Source organism: Galeopterus variegatus, unplaced genomic scaffold, assembly GCF_000696425.1.
Source record: "Galeopterus variegatus unplaced genomic scaffold, G_variegatus-3.0.2 Scaffold7384, whole genome shotgun sequence".
Classification (NCBI taxonomy): domain Eukaryota; kingdom Metazoa; phylum Chordata; class Mammalia; order Dermoptera; family Cynocephalidae; genus Galeopterus; species Galeopterus variegatus.
Window position 1 is genome coordinate 54,346 of NW_007733495.1, and position 22,825 is coordinate 77,170.

General features: G+C 44.5%; 1 protein-coding gene across 1 annotated transcript in view; it reads left to right on the forward strand.

Moving 5' to 3' along the window:
• Positions 1 to 943: 943 nt before the first annotated feature.
• Positions 944 to 22,825, forward strand: part of CAPN13 (calpain 13) — a gene marked incomplete at its 3' end in the record, with an annotated part of 54,228 nt that continues 32,346 nt past the window's right edge. Inside the window, exons 1-4 of the mRNA XM_008591905.1 lie at positions 944 to 1,141; positions 12,434 to 12,506; positions 14,002 to 14,117; positions 19,461 to 19,597. Coding sequence (XP_008590127.1) covers positions 944 to 1,141; positions 12,434 to 12,506; positions 14,002 to 14,117; positions 19,461 to 19,597 — 524 coding nt within the window. The remainder of the gene's footprint in view (positions 1,142 to 12,433; positions 12,507 to 14,001; positions 14,118 to 19,460; positions 19,598 to 22,825) is intronic.

A 22,825-nucleotide genomic window follows, 5' to 3' on the forward strand; every position in this document is an offset into this window, starting at 1 on the left:
CCCAGGGACAAATGCAGCAGCCTCCCAGCCTCCTCCCCACCTCCAATCCCTGTCCATCCACCCCAGCTGGCCCCCAACTCACTCCCAGCAGCACCATGCTACATGTGGGTCGGATCATGCCCACCTCTTCAATGTCCCTGCAGTGCTTGCAGGGTATAAAATATTTCATAGTCCAGCTCTCCAGCCCACGTTTCTGGCCATCTGCCAACACTCCCTAACTCCAGCCCTTCCCCGTTCTCTCCAATACCCTGTGGCCTTCCCGATCCAGCTCCTGGGCTTCCACGCACTTGCTACTCAGGGCACCTGCAGACACATTAAAAATCTACCCACTAGTTCTCTACCTGGCACATTCTTCTTCCTTCAAGGCCCAACTCAAAGGTCACCACCTGTGGGAGTCACCCCAGACTCTGTGGCAGTTCATAGCTCCTCCTCTTTACACCCACAGTCCTTGGTATGCACCTTTAACTGAACGGTTTTTGTTGAATGATAGCTAGTGGTTGAAACGTCTAATCTATCTTTCCTGCTTGATAATGAACCCCTAGGGGGTGAATACCATATCATATTTGTCTTAGGACTGCCAGTGGTCAGAAGAGTGCCTGGCCCAGGGTCACTGCTCAATAAATGTTCATTAAATGTACAAATACCCCCATGGCCTCTCATGCACAAACGAGCATGCCGAGAAGCTGTTTGGTGCCCTAGGTTCAAAACTGAACTGGGATAAGGATGTCTGAATTCTCACTCAGGCTCACCCACCAACCAGCTCTGTCACCTGGGCCAGCGCAGGTCTGGGTCTCAGTCTCCCCATTTATAAAGGAGGGGGGAGACATCAGAATGCCCTTCTGGGCTCACATTTGGTGATGCAAATGACTTGATGGCTCACTCCTAAAAATACCCCTATTTCTTTCCAGCAGGAAAGGGCCTCAGAAGTCTTCTAAGGAGAGTCATGGCATATAACCAGGAGCCTCCAGCGGAGACCTCCATCCTCAAGTTCAAGGATCAGGACTTTAACTCCTTGCGAGATCATTGCCTAAGCAGGGGCCAGCTGTTTGAGGATGAGACATTCCCTGCCATGGCTTCTTCCATAGGCCAGAAGCTGCTCCAGGGGAAAAAACTCTTTGGCCTGGAGTGGAAGCGGCCACAGGTGAGTGAACCCACCAGGAACATACCCAGCTCTGGGACCCTCTGAACGGCCACCCACTGAAAGGAAGATGGGCTGAAGACCTGATTTGCAGATATGGCCCAAACCAAACTGGAAGGAGAAGGAAATTCACCTGGCCCGTCTGCTATAGTGTTGTATCCACCAGTGGAATGGGAAGACCCTGTGGCAGGAGCCAACACCCCAGACTCCTAGGTCCTAACCCTGTTCTAACACTGAGCACATCGCTACATTAAACTGCCCCAGTTTTCTCATCTGAAAAATGAGTAATTATGGATATGAAGACTGTAGTAGTTGGTCTTTAGGGTCTCTTCCCCCTTTGTAAGTCAGCCCATCTGTCAGTCTGTCACCCTTTATTCTCTTCAAGTGTCAGCATCTTTATATTCTTTTCTCCTTCCTTGTTAAAATGTACTTGAAAGGAAAATATCAAGCCAACCATCTATACTACAGGATGAATTTAAATAATCGCCTTGCTTCTCTCTTCAATACTCATATTCTCAATCTTGTAAGGGCTTGATCACCTATACAAGAATTTCAGACATTAGCTGTAAAATTAGGGAGATGTTGCAAGGCCCTATTCAGGCCACCCTGACTCCCCGCCGCCACCACCACCCCCAGCAGATGGCCAGTAACTCCACCTTGCAGCAAGGTGAGCTCTGTTGGTTTTTCCAGAACTGTCTCAATGTTAGGGCATGAAGTGCCAGGGGAATTGTCTCAGCAGACTCAACATTCTCGTAATCTCATCAGAGCTACTGTCGACACACGGAACCCAGATGAGGACCACTTTGAAGATCCTGATTCCCAAGCCTCCTGTTCAAGGTTTCAAAAGGTGCCAGCGGAACCTAGAAGTAGAGAAAATAATATAATGTCTAGTAAGCTAATGATTATAATAGCAGCAAGCACTATTGAGCACGAATTAAATGCCAAGTGCTCTACTGAGCGCATTTAATTAAGACAGGTTAGGTTATACAGAAACAGTGTTTTCTGGTGATGCCTATTAAGAGCCTATGAGGTCCCCTAAAGTACCTGTTTGGTATGTGGATATCTAATTCAGTTCTGCCCATGGGAAGGAGGACTCAAGACAACAATCTCCAGAGGTGAAACCTCTTGCCCTAAATTGGGACAGATTTGTAGCTTTGGGGAAGGGAAGGGTTAATGGGGATAAGGTGGGGCTTAGAATGCTGTGTAAGAAATATGGATGTGTTTCAGCCTTTTAGAGTTCATCTTACCACCCATCAGCAATAAATCCCCAACAATGACTCTCTTCTTCTGGCTTTTACCTCCTAAGGAAAGCTGAGGCAGAGAATTCTATTTAAAGAAATTTTGAAGGGTCATTTTTTCCCCTTTGCTATTTTCAGAAGCTGAGTTTTTTTAGAAAGTGGTATTTTTTTTCTCACAAGGTGCTGAGTAATAAATGTGAGACCATATTTATAGTGTTGAAGAATTTGTAACATTTCTATTTAGAAAGGGTTGAGAGTTTCTTATTATCTGATTCCAGTAACATCTTAACTCGTGATGTCTTTTGGGCAAGGAGAAACTGAGGCAAACAGAAATGATCAGACTCATGCAGAGTCATGCCAGGAACCCAAAATAGAGGCATCCAGGGGCCAAGTATGTTTTTCCCATTACTTTCCCTATGCAGAAGCTTACTTGAACCTTACCAGGAGGTCATTTCTTATTCCTGCATTTCTTTTTAAATGCCATATTTCTTTGTGTCTCTTACCACAGTTGGCAACACTTACATTTGTACAGTACTCTCCAGAGCTTTCCACGTATTTTCTCTTACTTTTTCTTCTTTGCTCTTTCCCAATTTTATAGAAGGAGGAGGTTCAGACAAGTAATGTGACTTGGTCAAAGTGACACAGTTAGTGAGGGAAAGATCCAGGATTTAAACTAAGATTCCTGAATCCACATGCTCCATTTCTCCTCACATTGATTTGAGTGGTAGGATTTGATTAGTGAATAAATGAGTGAATGGATGAATAAATGACTCTATCTACAGGTGCTTGATGCAGATTTCAAGCTCATTTGTGCAATAGAGAAACCTTGGGTTTACCTGTTTCCCAAGTAGGATGGCAGAAGAAAAAGCCAATGATCTCATCCCTTCAATGCTGTGATGTCCTTGGCTGCCACAGCTGTACCTGTGACTGCACAGAGCCTTGGAAGAGGAGCCACAGTGAGCCTGCCCTACCCTGGTAGTAATGGCTAACATTCACATAGTGCTGACCATATGGCAGGCATGGCTTTAGGTGTTTTAGGTGATTTGACCCATTGAATCACAATAACTCTATGATGAACTACTGTTATAGCCCCATTTCACAGATGAGAAGCAGAAACAGAGTAGATTGACCTGCCCAAAGCCATACAACTAGACAAGGGTGTAGCTGGGATTTGAACCCTGGAGTCTGGCTCTAACACCAGAACTCCTAACACCACAGTATACCACCCCCTGTAAGGCCTCATCAGAAGCTTATGTCATATTCTAGGCTCCTCCTTGCCACTAATAATAATTATGCACCAATAAAATCTCCTGCCTCATGTGGGTAACCAGGAAAAATCTCTCTCTAAAGTAGATTTCCCTGTCTATGTTCTGCCCTTCTTTCCATTTTTTAGGTGAAAAAGAATGGGACTAAAACTGATAACTGTACTGCATATTATTATTTTCAGGAACAAATGAGTGCAATACTGAGAACAGTGTCTAGCACATTGTAAGCACTTACTAAACACTAGCTAGTATTACTGTGACGAATTTGGGAGGGATGTCATGGGGAGCAGCCTCAGGGTCTGTGCTCTAGGAATCTTGGGCTTTCATGGTTCCGTCATCTCAGCTTCAGCCTTCAGCCAATTTCAGCAAACACTTTCAGGGAGAAATGTGGGTCAGAAGAAACCATTTGGGGGGCTACTGGGATGTTGGCAGAGAGTATGGAAAATGCCTTTCTTCTCACACTCTGCTTCCTATCACTACTTTCAGAAGGTTGCCTCCCAGGCTACAGCTTGCTCAGCACCTGTCCAGAGGTCTGTTTGGAGCTTCTTAAGCTGCAACTATATAATGGCTGAGGTGGCACCAGGGCTCCTTAGGCCATCTCCACATTCTAGGCTTTTCTAGACAATGGGTAATCTCCATGCCCTATGCAATTGCTAAACCATTGTGGACATGATTCTCCCTTGACTTTTCATCCCTCCTCTGCCTCCCTTTACCTGCCCTTTCCTTCCTCCTCCTCTTGTCCTTCCTCCCTCTAACAATTAATTAATCTCATCCATCTTGCTACTGAAAGTTAGAAGTAGAGACCTTTACATCCTGCTTCATTCTCTCTTTGTTTAAGGACGTTCCGGCCCCTCCCCCACCATCAGGCTCTGCCACAGCCTGTGACTGCTCTGAGTAAATGAAACTGAGAAGACCCGACTCCTCGTCCATCTCAATTCTTCCTGCAACCCCAGCCTCAGGAAGAGACATCACTAAGAACTATACTCATCCATGGGATATCTGTGTGATATTTCCCTGTACTAAATTTGGTACTTAGACTGACTCCTTTTTAGGAGAATTTTTATTTTATGGTTAATAATAAGTCCCATTTATCAAGTGTGTACCTGTGTTAGGTATCATGCTAAGCACTTTAGGCGCAATATTTTGTGTAGTTACCCTCACAGTCCTGTGAGGTGGATGATATTATCCCCATTAAATAGATCAGCACTCTTCAATGAGCCACCAGTCACTTGTGGCTACTGAACACTTGATACATCAGTAGTGCAACTGAGGGATTCAAGTTTTGATTTTACTTAATTTAAATTAACTTAAATTTAAGTATCCGCATATGGCTTGTGGCTACTATATTAGCGAGTGCAGAACTGTAGATTGTAGATCTTCACAACAGTCACCAATGTATGTCAGACTGAGGGATTGAAATTTTATCTTTGTACCTACCCTATAGTAAAAATCATTTCACTTCTCAACTGAGGAATGGGCTGTGTGCCCAAAGCATGTTGCCTAACAGGTGCTTGGAGCTCTGCCTATAGCCCCATTGTGGATTCCCACCTGAAGTATGCCTATCCAGGAAACCTGCATCTTCCAGAAGCCAGAGCAGTTTCTGAAAGGCTCATTCACTTGACATAATTCACTCTGGGACCAAAGTGCGTTCCTCAGGAAAGGAACAGGATAACAGAGTAGAGATACGAGTGTAAGTGAGGTTGTGAAGACATTCCATAAGGCAATAGGTAACAGAAGGTGACAGAAAGTGGCCATGCCAATGGCCAATTGCCATTGAGCCAAAGAACTCTGATGCCAGTAAATCACAGCCCTCTAGCAAAAACAGAAAAGGGAATGATACTGCCATCTGTCTCAGCCTGAACTCTGGCCACCATCTGAAAAGGCCAAATGCCAAGGTGCTAAACATAGTGTTCCCTCACCCAAGGGCAGCACACAGAAAGTGCTGCGCAGCCTTGGAAGAGAATGGAAGCATATGCACAGTGCTGTCACGTTGGAAGACACCTCCAGAGACCATTAAGGGAGAATGGCTGGTTTGGTATCACTTCAAAGAGGGAATTTTCTAAGATTCCAGGGGCTCTTGCATTACATGACCTTCTGACATACCTAATGTAATAGAGATTATCCCAAAATTTTCCTGAAGAAGAGCTCCATAGTCCATAACTAAGTTACTAAGATGACTTAGTTTGACTGTTGCTGATGGATTCTGTGTTACTCAGGGTTCTCTAGAGAAACAGAACCGATGATATTGCTATGGATGCAATATGTCTCCCGAAAGTTTGTGTGTTAGAAACTTGATCCCCACTGTAGTGGGGTTAAGAGGGTGAGAAATTTGATTATGGTATTTGAAAGATGGGGCCTTTAAAAGGTGATTGCATTGTAAGGACTATGCCCTCATGAATGGATTAATCCATTCATAGAATAATGGGTTAATGGTTTAATGGGTTACCATAGGTATAAACTGGTGGCTTTATAAGGAGAGCACATGAAAGCTCTCTTGCCATTCTTGACATGTGATACCCTGATCACCATGGGACCCTGTAGAGAGTTCCCCACCCAGAAGAAGACTCTCACCAGATGTGCTCCCTGGACTGTAGACTTCCCAACCTACAGAACTGTAAGAAATAAATTTTGTTTCTTTATAAATTATCCAGTTTTAGGTATTCTGTTATAAATGACAAAAAGTGGACTAATACAAATATATATTCTTATTGATACATATATTATATTGGTATAGTTATTATCAATAAATACATTGATAAATATATATATATAGTAGGATAAAGTAAAAAATACTACTAAAAAATAGTAGGATAAAGTATATATCCTAATATATAGCCTATTGATATATTTATCATGAGATTTACAGTTGACCCGTGAACAACACAGATTTGAACTGTGCAGGTCCACTTATAAGTGGATTTTTTTTTAATCATCTCAAAATAGTTCTCTAAACCTTCAAATACTTGCTGCTAGATGTGATTTACTATTTATTAAGAGATTTGTGATTATGAAATCTTTTTCAAAAGAACAGTATTACATCAACGAATGCAATTTTCATAATGAAATGTCAGAAAAAAGTCAAGAGTAAACTTTATCAATCTGTTTACTATGGGCATGAAATTGGACCCTGAAACCAAGAAGGACATGTTGGATAGATTTTTCCACACCACTGGTGCTCAGAATCTCAAAACCACAGATCTTTATGGGTAAATGGATATCAGAGTTGTTGGACCATTGACTGGTCCAACCGCTTTACTTTACAGATTAACAGATAAAGGTCATAATAATTTTGTAATTTGTTCCCAGACAAAAACAAGTGGCAAAGCTTTGAATAGAGTTTTAAACTGCTGGTACTGTCTCTGGTTTTCTTTCTACTGTGTTAATTCATTTAGAGTAACTGTCCCTGTTTCTAATCCTATTAACACGCCTTCACCATTTTATGTCTTTTACTTTATACAATTTTGATATTTTGAAATACAGTGTATATTTAATCTTGGTCCTGTTTCTGTTCCTTTCCTGGCATACAACTCCTGAAATCCTTTAGAATCTCCAAAATGCTGTCTTTTTGTATGTTAATGAGTTGACTAATGTCTCACAGCCTCTGGTAGCTTCTGGATGGGGGAATGTTTGCCAGGGAAACCAACTTTGTCATTAAAAGGTTGGGACTTTCAGTCCCACCCCCACCCCAACCTCTAGGGAGGGGAGAGGGGCTGAAGGTTAAGTTGATTGCCAATAGCCAGTGATTTAATCAATCATGCCTGTGTAATAATGAAGCCTCCATAAAAACCCAAGAGGCCTGGGTTCGAAAAGCTTCTGGAGAGCTGAACACATGAGGATTCCTGGAGGGTGACATGCCCAGGGAGGGCATGGAAGGTCCATACCTCTTCCCCCATACCTTGTCCTGTGTATCTCTTCATCTATACCCTTGTAATATCCTTTATAATAAGTGTATAAACATGCTTCCTCAGTTCTGTGAGATACTGAGCAAATCAATCGAACCTGAGGAAGGAGTTGTGAAGACCCCAACTTAAAGCTGTTTGGTCAGAAGTTCCAGGGGCCTGAACTGGTGACTGGCATCTGAAGTGGAAGGGGGCAGACTTGGGGACTGAGCCCTCACCCTGTGAGGTCTGACGCTGTCTCCAGGTGAATAGTGTCAGAACTAACTTAAGTTAGAGGACACCCAGCTGGGTCCACTGCGGAATCGATTGCTTGCTTGCTGGTGGGGAGAAATCCCCACACATTTGGTCACAGAAGTCTGTCTTCTGTGTTGATTGTTGCTGAGTAAAGAGTATAGGAAAAATACTTTGTTTATTCCTGTATATGTTCTCAACAGTACAAAACAGAATTAGCTCAACTGTGGGCCCATTCCCAGAACTAAAACCTTCACATGATCACACTGCTATGACTCACCCCTCCTCACCCCTGAGCCTCACTTTCCCCCAACACACATGCATACACATCTACATGTGTGTAACAAGAAGAATGTGTATGTTTTAATTTCAGTCTGATCACTGGCAACTCCTGATCAGTGACCCCTAAAGTATAAAGCATGGAACTGGTCACTTTGGGGAATCAAAACCTATACGTGGATATTTGATTGCACAGGGGTTGGCGCCCCCAACTCCTGTGTTGTTCAAGGGTCAACTGTATTATGAGGGATTGCTTTGTGCACTTATGAAGCCTAAGTCCCATGATATGCTGTCTGCAGTCTGGAGACCCAGGAAAGCCAGTGGTGTACTTAAGTCCAAGTTGGCGGCCTGAGAGCCAGGGGAGCCGATGATATATACAATTCCTAGTATGATATATACAATTCCTAGTGAGGGCAGGAAAAGACCGATGTCTCAGCGTAAACAGTTAGGCAGAGAAGGGGCAAATTCTCCCCTCCTCCATGTTTTTGCTCTCTATTCAGGCCCTCGATGGATGCGAAGATGCCTATCCACATTGGGGAGGGTGATCTGCCAGTTCAAATGCTGATCTCGTCCTGAAATACCCTCACGGACACACTCAGAAATAACGTTTAGCCTGATATTTGGGTGCCTGTGATTAGTTAGGTTGACACAAAAAATTAACCATCACAGTTTCCCTCTATATGAATGGATGCTTCAGAGCCCTCAAAGGCTCAGACCATCTCACAGAAGCAGAAAATGTTACAGTTGAGAAGGCTCTGACTGCTGGTCAGGCACGAAGAACAAGGTGTCATGGAGGCAGATCACTTCATAGAGAGCCCGCTTCCTGCGTGACCTGTGGCAAGCCACTCAACTTCTCCGAACCTGCTCCCTCACCCCGGCTGGCCTCAGAGCTACCCGGGGGCTGCGTTAGTCCCGAACTCTGCCTCCGACTGACCTACTGAGTCAGAGCTGTGGAAGGCTGGCACAGCTGTCACCACGTCTGTGAAGCTGCTGGGTGATTCTGAGCCACATCTGGGGTGGGGACCCTGCCCATTGCTGGTCGTTCAGCCTGAGTCTGATCTATGATCTTATCACACTGACTTCCCCACTGCCCTGATGCGCCCGGCCCACCTAGTAACAGGTGACCTGTCCAGAGCCAGGGCATCTCCATCTTCTCAGCCATCTTTACCTATTTCCTTTATGGGCCTTGTCTCAGGAAGTCAGCCTGGCAGACTAAAATGCTTCCGGGTACGACTTCCATTCCTTCCTACTTTCCCTTTTTTTGGATTGTCTATCACTGCTCTAAAGCCCAGGTTGGAGAGGAACAGACAGCTTAGAGGACAGGAGATGTCGGTGCCGGTTTTGTGCATACCTTTAATGCAAACAACTCCAGTGTTTCACCATAAACTTGATATTGACTATTGATTTGAGGCTTGAAATAATCACCATTTAACTTTCATAAAATCAAAGTATCTTTCTGTTCCTAATTAACTAAAATTTTGTTTTTTAATTTTAACTTGTTATTTTGGAAAATCATAAAAAAATCCATGTGTGTTCATCAAATTCCTTTATAGCATTTATTGAAAGGACATACACTTAATTTCCCCTTTGGCTCATGTAAGTGCTATTTCATATTATTGGATGTCCTGATATGAAATCATCTGGCATTCTGCATTTCTATGGCAGCTCCTACTTGATAATAATAGATTTGTCAACATCAGTGTGGTGTGTATGTGTGTGTGTGTGTGTGTGTGTGTCTTCTCTCAGGTTGGGCATCAAGGCTATGCTGGCTTCTTAAATGGTGGTAAGATTTTTTTAAACACTTAAACCGTAAATGACATAGGAATTGTCTATCCCTGGAAGTCTGAGAGAACTCAGCAGGAAAATTGCACATACCTAGTAGCCAGCCTTTACCAGGGGTATTAGGGAGATATTCTTTGATGACTTTAAAATACCATCCCAAGGTTATTTGTCTTTTCAGATTATTTCCTAACTTAAGTCATTTTTTAGCCATGTTAATTTTCATCAGATGGTCAGTATTTTTAATTAGCATAGAATTTTACATTATGTTTTTATATTTCTAAAGCCCCATTTTTATTTCTAATTTTATTTGGGTTTCTCTATCATATTTGCCAAAGATCGGGTCTACATAAACCGCCTCCCCCAAATAGAACGATTTATTTATCTTATTAATCTTGATGTTCTTCTGGTTAATTTTATAATTCACTAATTGTTCTCTTTATCACTTCCTTCCTCCTATTTTTGTGAGACTCTTTTTGTCTTTTCCATTCTAATACCTATGAGTTGACTGCTTAATTCATGTTTTTATTCTATCTTGTTTAATAATGAATGCATTTGATGCTATGGGTTTGTCTATGAATATAGCCTTTTTAATTTTGCAAATATTACAGAAGGGAATCAATATTTATTGAACACACACTGTCAGATGCTGCACTAGGTATTTTGCATCCTTTCCCATCTGTAAAATAAGAGGATTCATCCTGCTTTGCGAGACTGTGGGGAGCCCACAGGAGAGAATCCAGGAATGGAGCACCTGGCCCTCAGCAAGGGTTCAATAGATGCCAGCCATCACCTTGATTGTTTTATCATTGGATTCTCCCAACTGTCCTTATATTTTGTATTACTGTTCCCATTTTACGCATGGGGAAACTGAGGCTCAGCAATGTAAAGGAAAGTGCTCAAAGTCTCAAGGTCAGCCAGGGAGAAATGTCGGGGCAGGATTCCATATTGTGTCTGTCTGAATGGACTCCCCAAGCACACCCACTCCTCCTCTGCAGATCACAGGAGGAAACCAGCAGGACAAGAGCGAAGAAAGATGCAGCTACGGGTCAGGAAAACTGAGCAAAGTTGTCTTTGTTCCTGGTCCAGAAACCCCATAGCTTCCATCCTCTTCTTAAATTCCTGTGACTGGGGGAGGTCTTAAGAGTCCCCACTCACAACAGCAGGCCTCCTTTGAGACCTTTAATTCCTTTTTCCAATAGAATAGAGGGGCAATGAAAGGATATCAAAATGTCCCAAGTTGTTTTAAAACTGGCTCCGTGGCCCTGCACAGAAAGCAAAGACCCTCAGGCTGCCCCCTGCCCTCTTGTGCTAGGGGAGCTTCACAGTGCTGCCCTGACGCAGCTCTGCAGAGGGTCAGGCTTGGTGCCACCCAGGGCCCCCCTACCCCAGGAAGGCCTGGGCCCACAAGCCCCTCCAGACATCTGATGGGGTCTGTTGTTTGTTGAGAAAGCACTGGAAGGAGGTTGGTGAGATGATGCCCTCACTGGGCCCCTGTGTTTGCAGACTGGTGCACCTCGGTTGGCCCCAGTCTGCATTTCCACCAGGAAACTGGCAGTTTCTGAAGGGCTTGGCAGGTCCTGCGAGGCACATGACTCTACATTAATGGCTGTGGAGCAAATGAATCCATTTCACTTTGCAGTGCTGATCTCCAGGGACTCATTTGTCAATGAGGAAAGAAATGATACAGGAACAATTACCAAATTATGCAAACTTATGCAACGGAAGTCCAGGAAGAGCCGCACGGAGAAGATGCTGAGGACAATCCTGTGGGTTCCTAGTGGGAAGCAAAGCTAGAGGACTGACTAGCACTGGGCAGGAGTCAGACCACTGCCCAGTGTCCCCCAAGTGCCTGGGGATCCCCCTCAGGAGCTCTCACAATCCTCATGTCTGCAGAGAGTTCCAAAAATTCTCCGCAGACATTTTGCAGCACTGCGGAATCTTCTGGCACCTGCTTTTCTGTGGCTGGCTGGCGCTCTGTGTGTTGGAGTTTGGGGAAGCAGTGGGCACTGAGTAACAGCACTGAGACAAGGGGCTTGGGGCCTTCCAGACTCAGTCTGTGAGTTAGCCCGGGAGTGTGCAAAGATCTTTGTCATGCACAGCCTGTATCCTGTACGAAACATGGCTGCACTTGAACCTGGAGTCCAGAAGGCTTATGCTGATTTCTGAGAAACTCTATTTCACAAGAAAAGCTTTATCACGGAAAGCTATAGTTCTTTTTCATGTTTATAGAAAGTCTACTCTAATAAATTTACCCTATGCATTTTTGTCTGTTTATAACCTCTTAATTAAACACTGGCTTGTTGGGACCAGGATGGCTGACTATTTGCTATAAGGATCCCGAGCCCTTATTTATGCCATTTCTTCATGCAGTTTGCTTATGCATTTATTGCCCGTCTTGTTGGTTACATATACACCCCTTTGACACCTGCCTTCCCAAGAGCAATAAAACCTGAAGAATGAGGGGAACTTTCCTAACACAGATTTTAAGCATCTACTTAAGAATTAACCTCTACCCTTCAAAGACAAAGTGAATGTCTCGGGTACCACACTGGGACATAAAGGAATGAAAGATGCTCATAGCTTTTCTCCCTCTTTCCTAAGGATTTATCAAAGGGTCCCCCTCACTTCATCCTGGAAAGTGCAAGCAGGTTTGACATCCAACAAGGAATAGCAGGTAAGAACTCCACACCTTTTCTCCCAGCCCTGGGTCAGGGCAGACCCCAAACCATGCCTGTGGATAGGGAGCAGTGGAGGTTGGAAGAGGGAGGCAAGGCCAGTCCCCTGGGTACCGCTGTAGATGAACCGCTTGCGTCCAGTTCTGCAGCCACGTCCCCATGCCCAGATGCCCACCTGCTCAGCAATGGGTATGCAGGGCCATTCGGGGTGAGGAATTATCCTAGGAAGGGAGAAAACAAACACAGTGGTTCGTGTAAGCACTGAGTGGGGGCGAGCATCAGCTGCTGGGAGAGGGGAAGGAAAGGGAGATGGGAAAAGGGAAGGAACTGTTCATTGAGTTTCCACAATGGCTGTCCTAGACACCTTGCATGCTCTGGTTCATTTACTCCTTGTAACATCCCCATTTTATATATATGGAAATGGAGGGGGACCCAAGAGGTAAGATAGTTTATTGAATGTCACATAATCATAAGTGACAGAGTTAAGAATCCAGGGCTGTTTGACTTCCTCCCACCCCTCCAGACAGCCACAGAGAAAATGAGCTGCTGACAGCTGAAAGTTGTAGACGGGAACAGGAGGGTCTGCCCTAACGGGAGGCCCCTGGGTGGTCCCAGCTATGGCCAAGAGAGGGAGAAACCCCTGAGGGATGAAAGAGTGGGCCTGGCTGGTGGGGAGGGGAAGGTGGACAGGAGCTGGGAGATGCAGCAAAGACAGTGACTCTTCTGAGAATGACTCCAAACCTTCAAAATGTCAGCTTACAAGTCATACCTGTACTTGCCCCTCACCTGGTGGAATCCCTGCATCTTGGACCAAGCTGATAGAAGCCTACCTGGCCACCAGTCAATAATCCCCCTATTAGGGTTTCACCTAACTGGAGAAAGAACTTCTCTGAGGGCGTCTTGGTGGCTTCTGCACCCAGCACAATGCCTGGCATGAAATGGCATTGGAAGAATTGATCTTGATGAAGGTGAAGGAGAGGGACGCAAGGGAGGGCATGAGCACACTCAAAGGCTCACATGGCATCTGAGGAGGAACTCGAGGCCACGCACCCCACAAAAAGGAAGAGAAGAGAACCCCTGTGTGCCAGAGGGGCTGTGACATGGGTAGGGGCTGAGCACATATTAGCAAAGGAAAAGACAAATCTGTTTTGGCAATTGTACCGAGCACCATGTCCGCTGACACTGGCAGCCAAATTGGCTGTCACTTGAACTCTGGCACTGCTGGCAAAAAGAGAATCAGGGGCAAGTTGGTCCCCAGCTCCGTAAAGCCTGGCTGGTGCTCCCCTGTCCTCCGTCACCACGCCCTCAGCACCACCTCTATCTTGCTGGGAACTAGCTGCAGTGAATCCTTCACCAATTGTCCTCTGAGAGGAAATAAAGTGCATCATTCCCCAAAGGGTGTGTGGACTCTGGGGGCAAAGACCTGTGAAATCAAGAGGTGGGGCTTCCCGGTGTGTCCCTCTGGCCCCTAGACGCTACTATGTCCCCTCACAGGAGACTGCTGGTTCCTGGCAGCCCTGGGCTCCCTGACGCAGAACCCACCATGTCTGCAGAAGATCCTGATAGCCCAAAGCTTTGCACACCAGTATGCGGGGATTTTCCATTTTCGGGTACGTGTCTCGCTGCGTCGTTCCTTATATGATGGGTTCTCTTTGAGCACAAAAGAAGCAAGAGTCTAGAATGTTCTGGTGGCCAGGCAGCCTGAGGCAGAAGTTGACACTCATGTTAGGTACCCTACTTCCCTTCAAAAGAGGATTCGAGCTTATGATCTGACTACACATAGAAAAGATGAGAGTTAAAATATTTTCATGTAACTAAGAAGAGAATGACAGAAACAACCAGGGGAAGAACCTGGACCTGTCACTGAGTTTTTGTCTCTCTGTCTGTGCCTGTGCTTTATCATGTTATTGTGATCACAGTAGCTTTGCAGGAAGCTGCAACGTGGGGCAGGGTAACTTCTTCATTATTCAGGATTCTTTTCTCCAAAATAGCTTGGTAACTCTTGCACATTTATTCTTCTGTGAGAATTTTAAAATCATTTTGTCTAATTAAAAAGAAAAGCCACTGTGATGCGGAACAGAGCAGCATTAAATTTATGTATTAATTTGGAAAAATTACATTTTTATGAGTTTAATTATTCCTTTCCAGAAACATGGTCTACCTTTCTATTTATTCAGAACTAGTTTTATGCCCTTCAATAAAATGTTATAGTTATGTTTTCATATTAGTGCTGTACCCTTCCTGGTAAATTTGTTCTCAAATATTTTACAACTTTGTAGCTAATGTGAATGGATTTGGTTTTTTTTTTTTTCCTCTCTCATTTCTAACTAGATGTTATTAGAAAAGAGGAAAGCTACTACTTATATTTTCAACTGTATCTAGCCACCGTAGCAAATTATTTTATGAGTTCTCATTATTTTTTTCTTTAGTCGCATCTGGATTGTTTTAGTTACATAATAATATTATCCGAAAATGAAAATAATTTTGTCTCTCCTTTTAAAATTTATAGAACTTGTTTTGCTCTTTTGCCTTGTCACATTAGTTAGAGCCTCACAATTCTGCCCGAACGACAAGAGCAAAGTCTGCCTTCTCTTGATTTCAGTGACGTGCTCTTCTGATGTGCTGCTCTTTTAATACACTGTCAGATGCAATTTGCTAAAAGTTTTATTGGAATTTTTGTACCTATATCGGGTGTAAAATTGGTTTCTAGTTTATGTTATTTTTATCATGTTTGAGTTATGCTAACTTTTTAAAATGAACTGATTGAGCTTTACATACTTTGATTTGAAATAATTTGAATAATGGTTGCTGATCATTGATGGTGTATTCTTTGAAAGTAAAATAGACAACAGTTAAGTTACCTGGATCTGCCTGCTTTTAAGTGTGATTTCTTTAACTCTTTCAATGTATTCAATAGCCATTGCTCTGCTTGAGTCTCTAATTTCTAATGGAGTTCTAAAATTTATACTTTACAAGAAAAATCAACTGTTTCTTCTGTATTTTCAAATGTATTGCTATAGAGTTGCTCATATGATTCTCTGATAATTCATTCAATCTCTTGTAGTATGTGACTAAATCTACTTTCTCAATTCCAGTAATATATATTTATTTATTTTTTTCTTATTTCAGCTTTTCTTAATCCAACCAATCTATTGTATTGGTGTTTTAACAAATCAACTTTTGATTTTCATTATTCTTTCTGTTCTTTTTCTTTTGAGGTTTGTGTTTTCAATGTAATTGGTTTAAATTTTATCTTTATTCATTCGCTTTTACTTTATCTTGGTTGATTTTATTGTTCTTTTTTTATTTTCAAAACTGTATACTTACTCTTCAAAGTTTTTCCTTGGATATACTGGTTTGTAGCCGGTTTTGAATAAACAGATAATGATTGCAAAAAAAAATGTACACTTAATATTTATAGTCTTTTTTAATGATAAAAGCTTTTAAGACTATAAATTTTCCTCTGAGATTTTATCTGTATCTCTAGGTTTTGATATAAATTATCTTACTTTTATTAATTTTTTTTTTTTGGCAGCTGGCCAGTATGGGAACCCAAACCCTTAACCTTGTTCTAACCAACTGACCAACCAGCCAGCCCTTAATTTTAAGATAATATATTTTTAGTTTTGATTTATTTCTTTCCTATAAGGGTTGTTTCATTAAAGTTTACTTAATTTTCAAGTGATTAAATTTTGCAGGGATTAACTTTTTGTTGCTGAGTTTTAGTTATATTAAATTATGGTCAGAGGTTATATAGTTCATAAAATGCCCACATTTGGGGAAATTATTGAGGTAGTTTTATTTATGGCCAAGCCCATGACAGGTTTTGTAAATAGTTCATGGGCACACATAAGAATGTATATTACCCAGTGGCGATGAATTTTACATATTGAATCAAGCTTCCTGATTTGCAGATCGTATTATTTGCAATTATTTCTTTCATCTTAATTTATTTTTTGTCTGCTCAATTTGTCAAATTCTACAAGAGGCAAATTGAAGTTCTTCCCCATAGTTATTGTTTGGAGACAGTTCTTACCATACTCCTATGTTCTGCCTTTACTCTTTGCCTGCGCATATTTTTTGGTGCCCAAAGGTTTATTATTTGCTATCTTCTTGTTGGAATAGAACTTACATAATATCCCTATTTGTTGTATTTAATGCTTCTGGCCTTGAGCTCCTCCTCCCCACTCCAGCTTCCTGTTATTTACATTTTCCTGTTATATCTTTGTTTACCCCTTTATTGCCAATTTTGGTTTCACTATATTGTAAGTATGTTTCATCTAAAAAGCACATTTAAAACTCATTGCCTACTGCTGTTTCTTCCACCCTTCATTTCTCCTTAAGATTTTCATTTTAGTTTAAACTTCATTAGACAGAAGTAGTTCATTGAATAATTTCCTCAGAATACATGAGAATTTTTCATTTGCTGTCACTTTAGAATGATACTTTGGTTACATTTAGGATTCTTGGATCATATTTCTTTTCCTGGAAACATTGTCCCATTGTCTTGTAGCTTCCAGTGTTGTAGGAAATAAATCCAGTGTTCATCTATTCTTCTGACTTTGTATGCAACCTGCTCATTTGAACTGCAAGTTTGTAAGAGGCATTCTCTCTCCTCATAGTTCAGAAATTTCTCTAGAATATATCCAGATGTGGGCTTTTTAAAAAATTAATCTTGCTTGGAATTCAGTGAACCTTTTCAATCTGAAGACCTGCATCCTTCTGCTCAGCTAAGTTTCCCTCCATTATTTCTGGGCTCCTTCTTTATCCTGTTCTTACCTCTTGATGTCTAACTATTTGCATACTACATCTTCTGACAGGCATCCAGGTGATGCTACTGCTGTTGGTCCAAGGGCTGCCCAAGGAGCGAGCTGATGACCCAGGATTGAGCTGTGTCTGGGCTTGCCCCAGAGCTGCCAGTGTCAGTGGGAGTTTCCTAGGTGGTTAAGATAACCCAAGGCCCAGGCAGGATATACTCTGCCCTTCCAGGTGGTGAAGAAAGTCACACATTTCCCATGAAGCACCTGCAGTGCTCACCTCTGTAGATTTCTCCCTATCATTGGGAGCTCAGGCACTGGTCTCTGGAAGGCACCCAATGCCTGGGCACTTCTGATGCTTTGCTCCAAACCCTTTCAATTTCCCTGTCAGACCCTTGGGTGCTGGCAAAATGGCACCAGCTTGATTTTGGAAGGTTACAGACATTATCCAAATGCCAACCCTCCTCATCCAGAGACATGAACCAGTAAACGCAGGTCAGCGGCATCATTCTGACCACCAGTCAAGCCATTTGCAGCCTCTCTGGAACTGCAACCTTATCTGATTTTCCCTTTGTGTAGGGAGAGCAAGTTTGGTCAGCATTTCTGGTGTGGGAGGGCAGGGGTGAGGGTGACTTTTAAGAGGAAACTAACTAGAGGAGCTCATTCAAGCCAGGACTCACCTTCGATGGCCTGCTGTACACCAGGTGCTGTCCTGGGTGCTGAACAAAACAGCTATGAAAAAACAGTTCCTACCATCTCACTTTCAGAGTCTCATCTGATCCCAATTGCAGCCTATGAGGCAGTTCTCAGTCTTACCACCATTTGACAGATGAGGAAACTGAGTCACAGAATTATGTATCTAGCCCTCCATCTGTTGCTCAGGTAATAAGAGACAAAACCAGAATTCAAGCACAGTTCCACAGACTGGACACGTTGCTACCCAAGTAAGCACAAAATCCAGATCATCCTTCCAGTACCCCCCTTCTAGGAGCTGGCATTAGCTTTCCCGTGGTGCTTCAGATGTGTTTTATGATCTCCCTCCTGATAACATCCCTATTGCCTCTCACCCTCACTGCCTACACGTCTTACTTCTCATTGCGATAGGAACGCAAGTCCACAGCTGTGTGGAACCTGATGCAGTGCACTAGCTCATTAATGACTATGAAAACATCTTTGTTGCTTTGTCTCTGCTGAAATCTCTGTCTCACTCTTCATTTCTGCTCTGAAAGCACGTCCTTAGCTGGATGGAACAGCCTGACATCTGGGACACCCAGCTGTGGAAAAGGCCATGTGGATGAGAAAGCACAACCACCCAGCTTGACTCAGAGCCCACCTGGCAGAGACTCTCTTCCTCTGGGCTCAGGCCTGATGCTGGAAGCTCTGCTGCTTCTCCAGCACAGGGGAGGCCAGCAAAGAAACTCCAAAAGGCCAGCTTTGTTATGAGTTTTCCTCATTTGGCGACATCCCCAGGTGAACCATTTAGAGTTGAATGCTAAAGATTAAAACAGTCTGTTTCAGAGAGGAACATCTGGTTCATTTGCACTCTTTGCAGTAGCAGCGCCAGCCAGTTTAATTTCTGCTGCTCTATCAGCAGGGCCAGCTTGACAAGAGGGAAGCCTGGAATGCTCAGTCCTCCCGAGCCATCATGTCATTCTGCTTCCAGGCCTTTACCCACACCGTGCCCACCGTCTGGGATGCCTTCCCCATCTTCTCACCACCTGCTTAAGTCCTGCCTCCTCCTTCAAGCCTTCAGCTCCTGGTAGGCTCTCCTTACCTCTCCTTACAGCTCTGCATCTGCCACCTTCCTTTGTGAGTCACCAGTGCTCCACCTACTGCCATTCTGTGCAAAAGAAGTACCTGCAGAGTCTCATGTGTGTTCTTGATGCTCACAAAGGACTTGCCAAAGTGAGCCCACAGTCAGTAGCCAAGTCAAACTAGAACCCAAGTCTCCTTCCTCCTGCCTGTATTTTCCTTAACCAACTTAGTCTGTGACTCATTTTCTCTACCTGCCAGTGGAGATGACAGGCCCATCTCCTACTCAGTAACCTGGCCTGGGATTTTGCTCTGGATAGAGTTTGTGGTTGCATTGAGAAGGCCATGCTTTAACTGGGGTTATCTTTTGGCTGAGGTTGGGGGATGTCCAGGAGTCCCCTCCTGCCCCAGCTCTATTAAAGCATATGCTTGTTTCTCTTCCAGTTCTGGCAGTGTGGCCAGTGGGTGGAAGTGGTGGTGGATGACCGCCTGCCGGTTGTGGGCAAGGACTTCCTCTTCGTGCATCCTCGCAAAGGCAACCAAGAGTTCTGGCCATGCCTTCTGGAGAAAGCCTACGCCAAGTAAGTATGGCTCCCCACCAGCTAGCCTTGCAGCTCTTGGCAGCTGTCTTGGATGCAAGCGATGCCCCCTGGAGCATCACGACCTTTGCCACCTAGCTGGGCATCCTCCGTAAACAAATACTGTGTGCAAGGGTCAGTGTTGGGGCTCATAGCAAGTGATGGGCAGAGCAGGGGTGGGACAGAGATGTGCATGTGCATTGATATTATTGCAAGGCTGGATAAAGGTCCAAATGAAATATAATATGTTCACAGTGTGATGAGGGCTGAGGAGAGAGTAAACAATCCTGACTTTCTGACTCACAGAGAGTCAGGCCGAGGCTGTATGGAGGAGGTGGCATTGGATCGAGGCTTGAAGAATGGGTGGAATTTCAGCAGGGAGAAAGGAGAAGGGGGAGGAGGCATCCCCAGCAATGGGAAGCAAAGGCACTGGGGCAGGACAGGTCAAACTGAGGTCTGTGCAGCAGGGATGTGGATGCTGTGAGACGGCACTTATGTGGGGCAGGGCAGAACACGCTCATTCTCATGTAGTCAGGACACCATGATTCAGGGGCCACCTTTTGGTGTTGACAAGCTCGAGGACTTACAAATGCCCTGATTCATGTGTTTTACTTAGACTTTTGGGGTTACTTTTATTCAACAGATGTTTGTTGGGCATTTAACCATATGCCAGGCACTGTGCTTGGCACTGGGACAGACACTCTCAGACTGGCTCAAGTGGACTGTGCAAGAGAACATGCACACGTGCGTATGTGCGTACATGTGTTTGTGTACGTGTGTGTGGAAGTGGATGCTGTTGTGTGTGTGTACATGTGTGTGTGTGGAAGAGGATGCTGTTTCTCACACGGGTGAGAAAGAGATGCTCAAACTTTCCATAATCAGAAAAATGCAAATAAAAAGAGCAATGAAACATCCTTCTACCCCTATCAGACTGCAAAATTAGGAAGCTGGATGATGGCAAGTGTCTGCCAGGATGCAGGGAGCCAGGAGTCTTCAAACAGCACTGGATGGAGTGTGAAGGGTGCCTGGACAATGCTGAGATTAGTTACACACACATCTCACACCAAGTAAGGACACTCCTAGAGTGTCCCCGAAGGGACACATCTGAGGATGTTCCTGACAGTGCCGTGGGGGTGGTGTAGGGTACCCGTCACTGGGGTGAGTGCTCTCTGTGCAGAACCACTCAGCAGTCAGAAGCCACAGATCCATCTGCACATGGCGACGTGGATGGGCCTCAGAGGCAGATGCTGAGCAGTAACACACAGGTGTTTATGGACATGAGAGCGAGGTATGCTGCAGCGCGCCCTATACAAAAACACATCCAGTCAAAGAGGTGCACGATAAACATCCAGAAATGGGTATCTGTGGGTGGAGGGGAAAGAGAACAGGGATAAAAGGGTGGAAAGAAAGAAAGAAGGTGGGAAGTGAAGGGGAAGGAAGGAAAGAAAAAAGGAAGGAGGGAAGGAAGGAAGGAAGGAAGGAAGGAAGGAAGGAAGGAAGGAAGGAAGGAAGGAAGGAAGGAAGGAAGGAAGAGTTCATTAAGTAAAATAAAAAAGAAACAAACAAGAGCAGGACCTTGCAGTGATATTATGGGGAAGGAGGGAAAGATGCACACAGGCAGACAGGAGATGAAAGCCCACAGCAGCCCTGGGGCAGGCGTTCTAATGAGGCCCAACCTCAGGGACTGGAGACGCTCTGGTGATAGTTTTGCCACTGCCCTTGCGGACTCTTCTCTGCGTCTGCTCCTCCTGCTCCCACCTGCAGCCTGTCCTTGCCCTGGTCTCTCCTCTGCCACTCCTCCTGACCTCTCCTCCCTTCCAGTGTGGCCTCCTCCTCTGCATCCTGTGGCTGTAGGCACCAGTTCTCTGCTCGTTATCCGATTCCTGTCCCAGAGACTTAGCGCCTGCTTGGTCAAGATTGGGCCGGGTCCCCCTTGGTCCAATGAGCCATGACCAGGGTTGAGTGGCTATGAAGACGGGTCTGTGGCAGCCACACCATGGGCAGGAGCTGGAGAAGGACAGTTTCCCTCAGAAGAGAAGATGCTGTATGAGGCAGACACAGCAAAGACACCTCAGAGCCGGAGTCACTGCTAACAGATAAAAGCACAGACGACCACACCCCAAGGAGAAACGGGGTGGCAGGGAGGGCCACAGAGTCAGAAGGTTCCAGAGATCATCCTAACCAGCCCCTCATTTCACAAGTGGGGAAGATGAGATGGCAGGGCTAAGTAGTTAATTTGAATCTGCTAAGGTCTTAGTCACCTGATGAGGGACGTCATTTAGCAAGACTGCAGCCATTGCTGGGTCCAGTCCTGGGCCCCAGCGGGGGGTAATAACACCATAGTCCATCCCCGGCCCAGTCCTTCTGGAAGTCACCATCTAACCAGCAAGACATCTCAAGGCCTCCTTTTTTTTTTTTTTTTTTTGAGGCAACTTAATGAAAAACTAAAGTTTTTGCGCATTTCCAGTGTCAGGAAGAGCTGTTCATTAGCATTTGAGAATGAAGCCCAGATAACAGCTAAGGTTGCTGAACCAATCCACGTGTGTGTGGAGGTGAATTCACTTCTAAGCTACTTACAGAAACACTGCCATTATCTTTCTAGTGTGGATTCGGCCCACATCACTTCGGGGCCTCGCTTTTTCCTTATGTAGAAGCGGGTAGCTGGATAGCTCGCTGGGAGAATTAGAAAACTTGCAGAATAAAATGATGGTTTTGACCCCATTTTGCTAACAACTGACCTAAAGCATTCACTCAGATTGAAACGAAATGGGAAAGTGGCCCCAAAATCCACATTCCACTGCCTAAAAAAACCTAGCAGAGGATAAAGTGTTTCAAACATTAAAACTCTTTGAGGGGCCGGCCCGGTGGCGCACTGTGCTAGTGCGCCACTTGGGAAGCGCGGCGGCGCTCCCGCCGAGGGGTCGGATCCCACATACAGACCGGTTCCCGCTCACTGGCTGAGCGAGGTGCGGGGGCAACACCAAGGGTTGTGATCCCGTTGCCGGTCCCGGTCCGGTACGGGGGCAACACTGAGGGTTGCGATCCGTTGCCTGACACAGAAAAAGGAAAAAAAAAAAATAATAATTCAAAGGCTTAACAAAATGGAGTCACTTCTGTTCAGGCTGTTACAAACTCCCCAGCGCCCAGTGTTCATTCCGTTTCTGTGGAATAAGCGGCATTGGGTTCGTTCTGACTGCTTCTTGCTGAATGGGGATGAGGGGAGTTGGAATG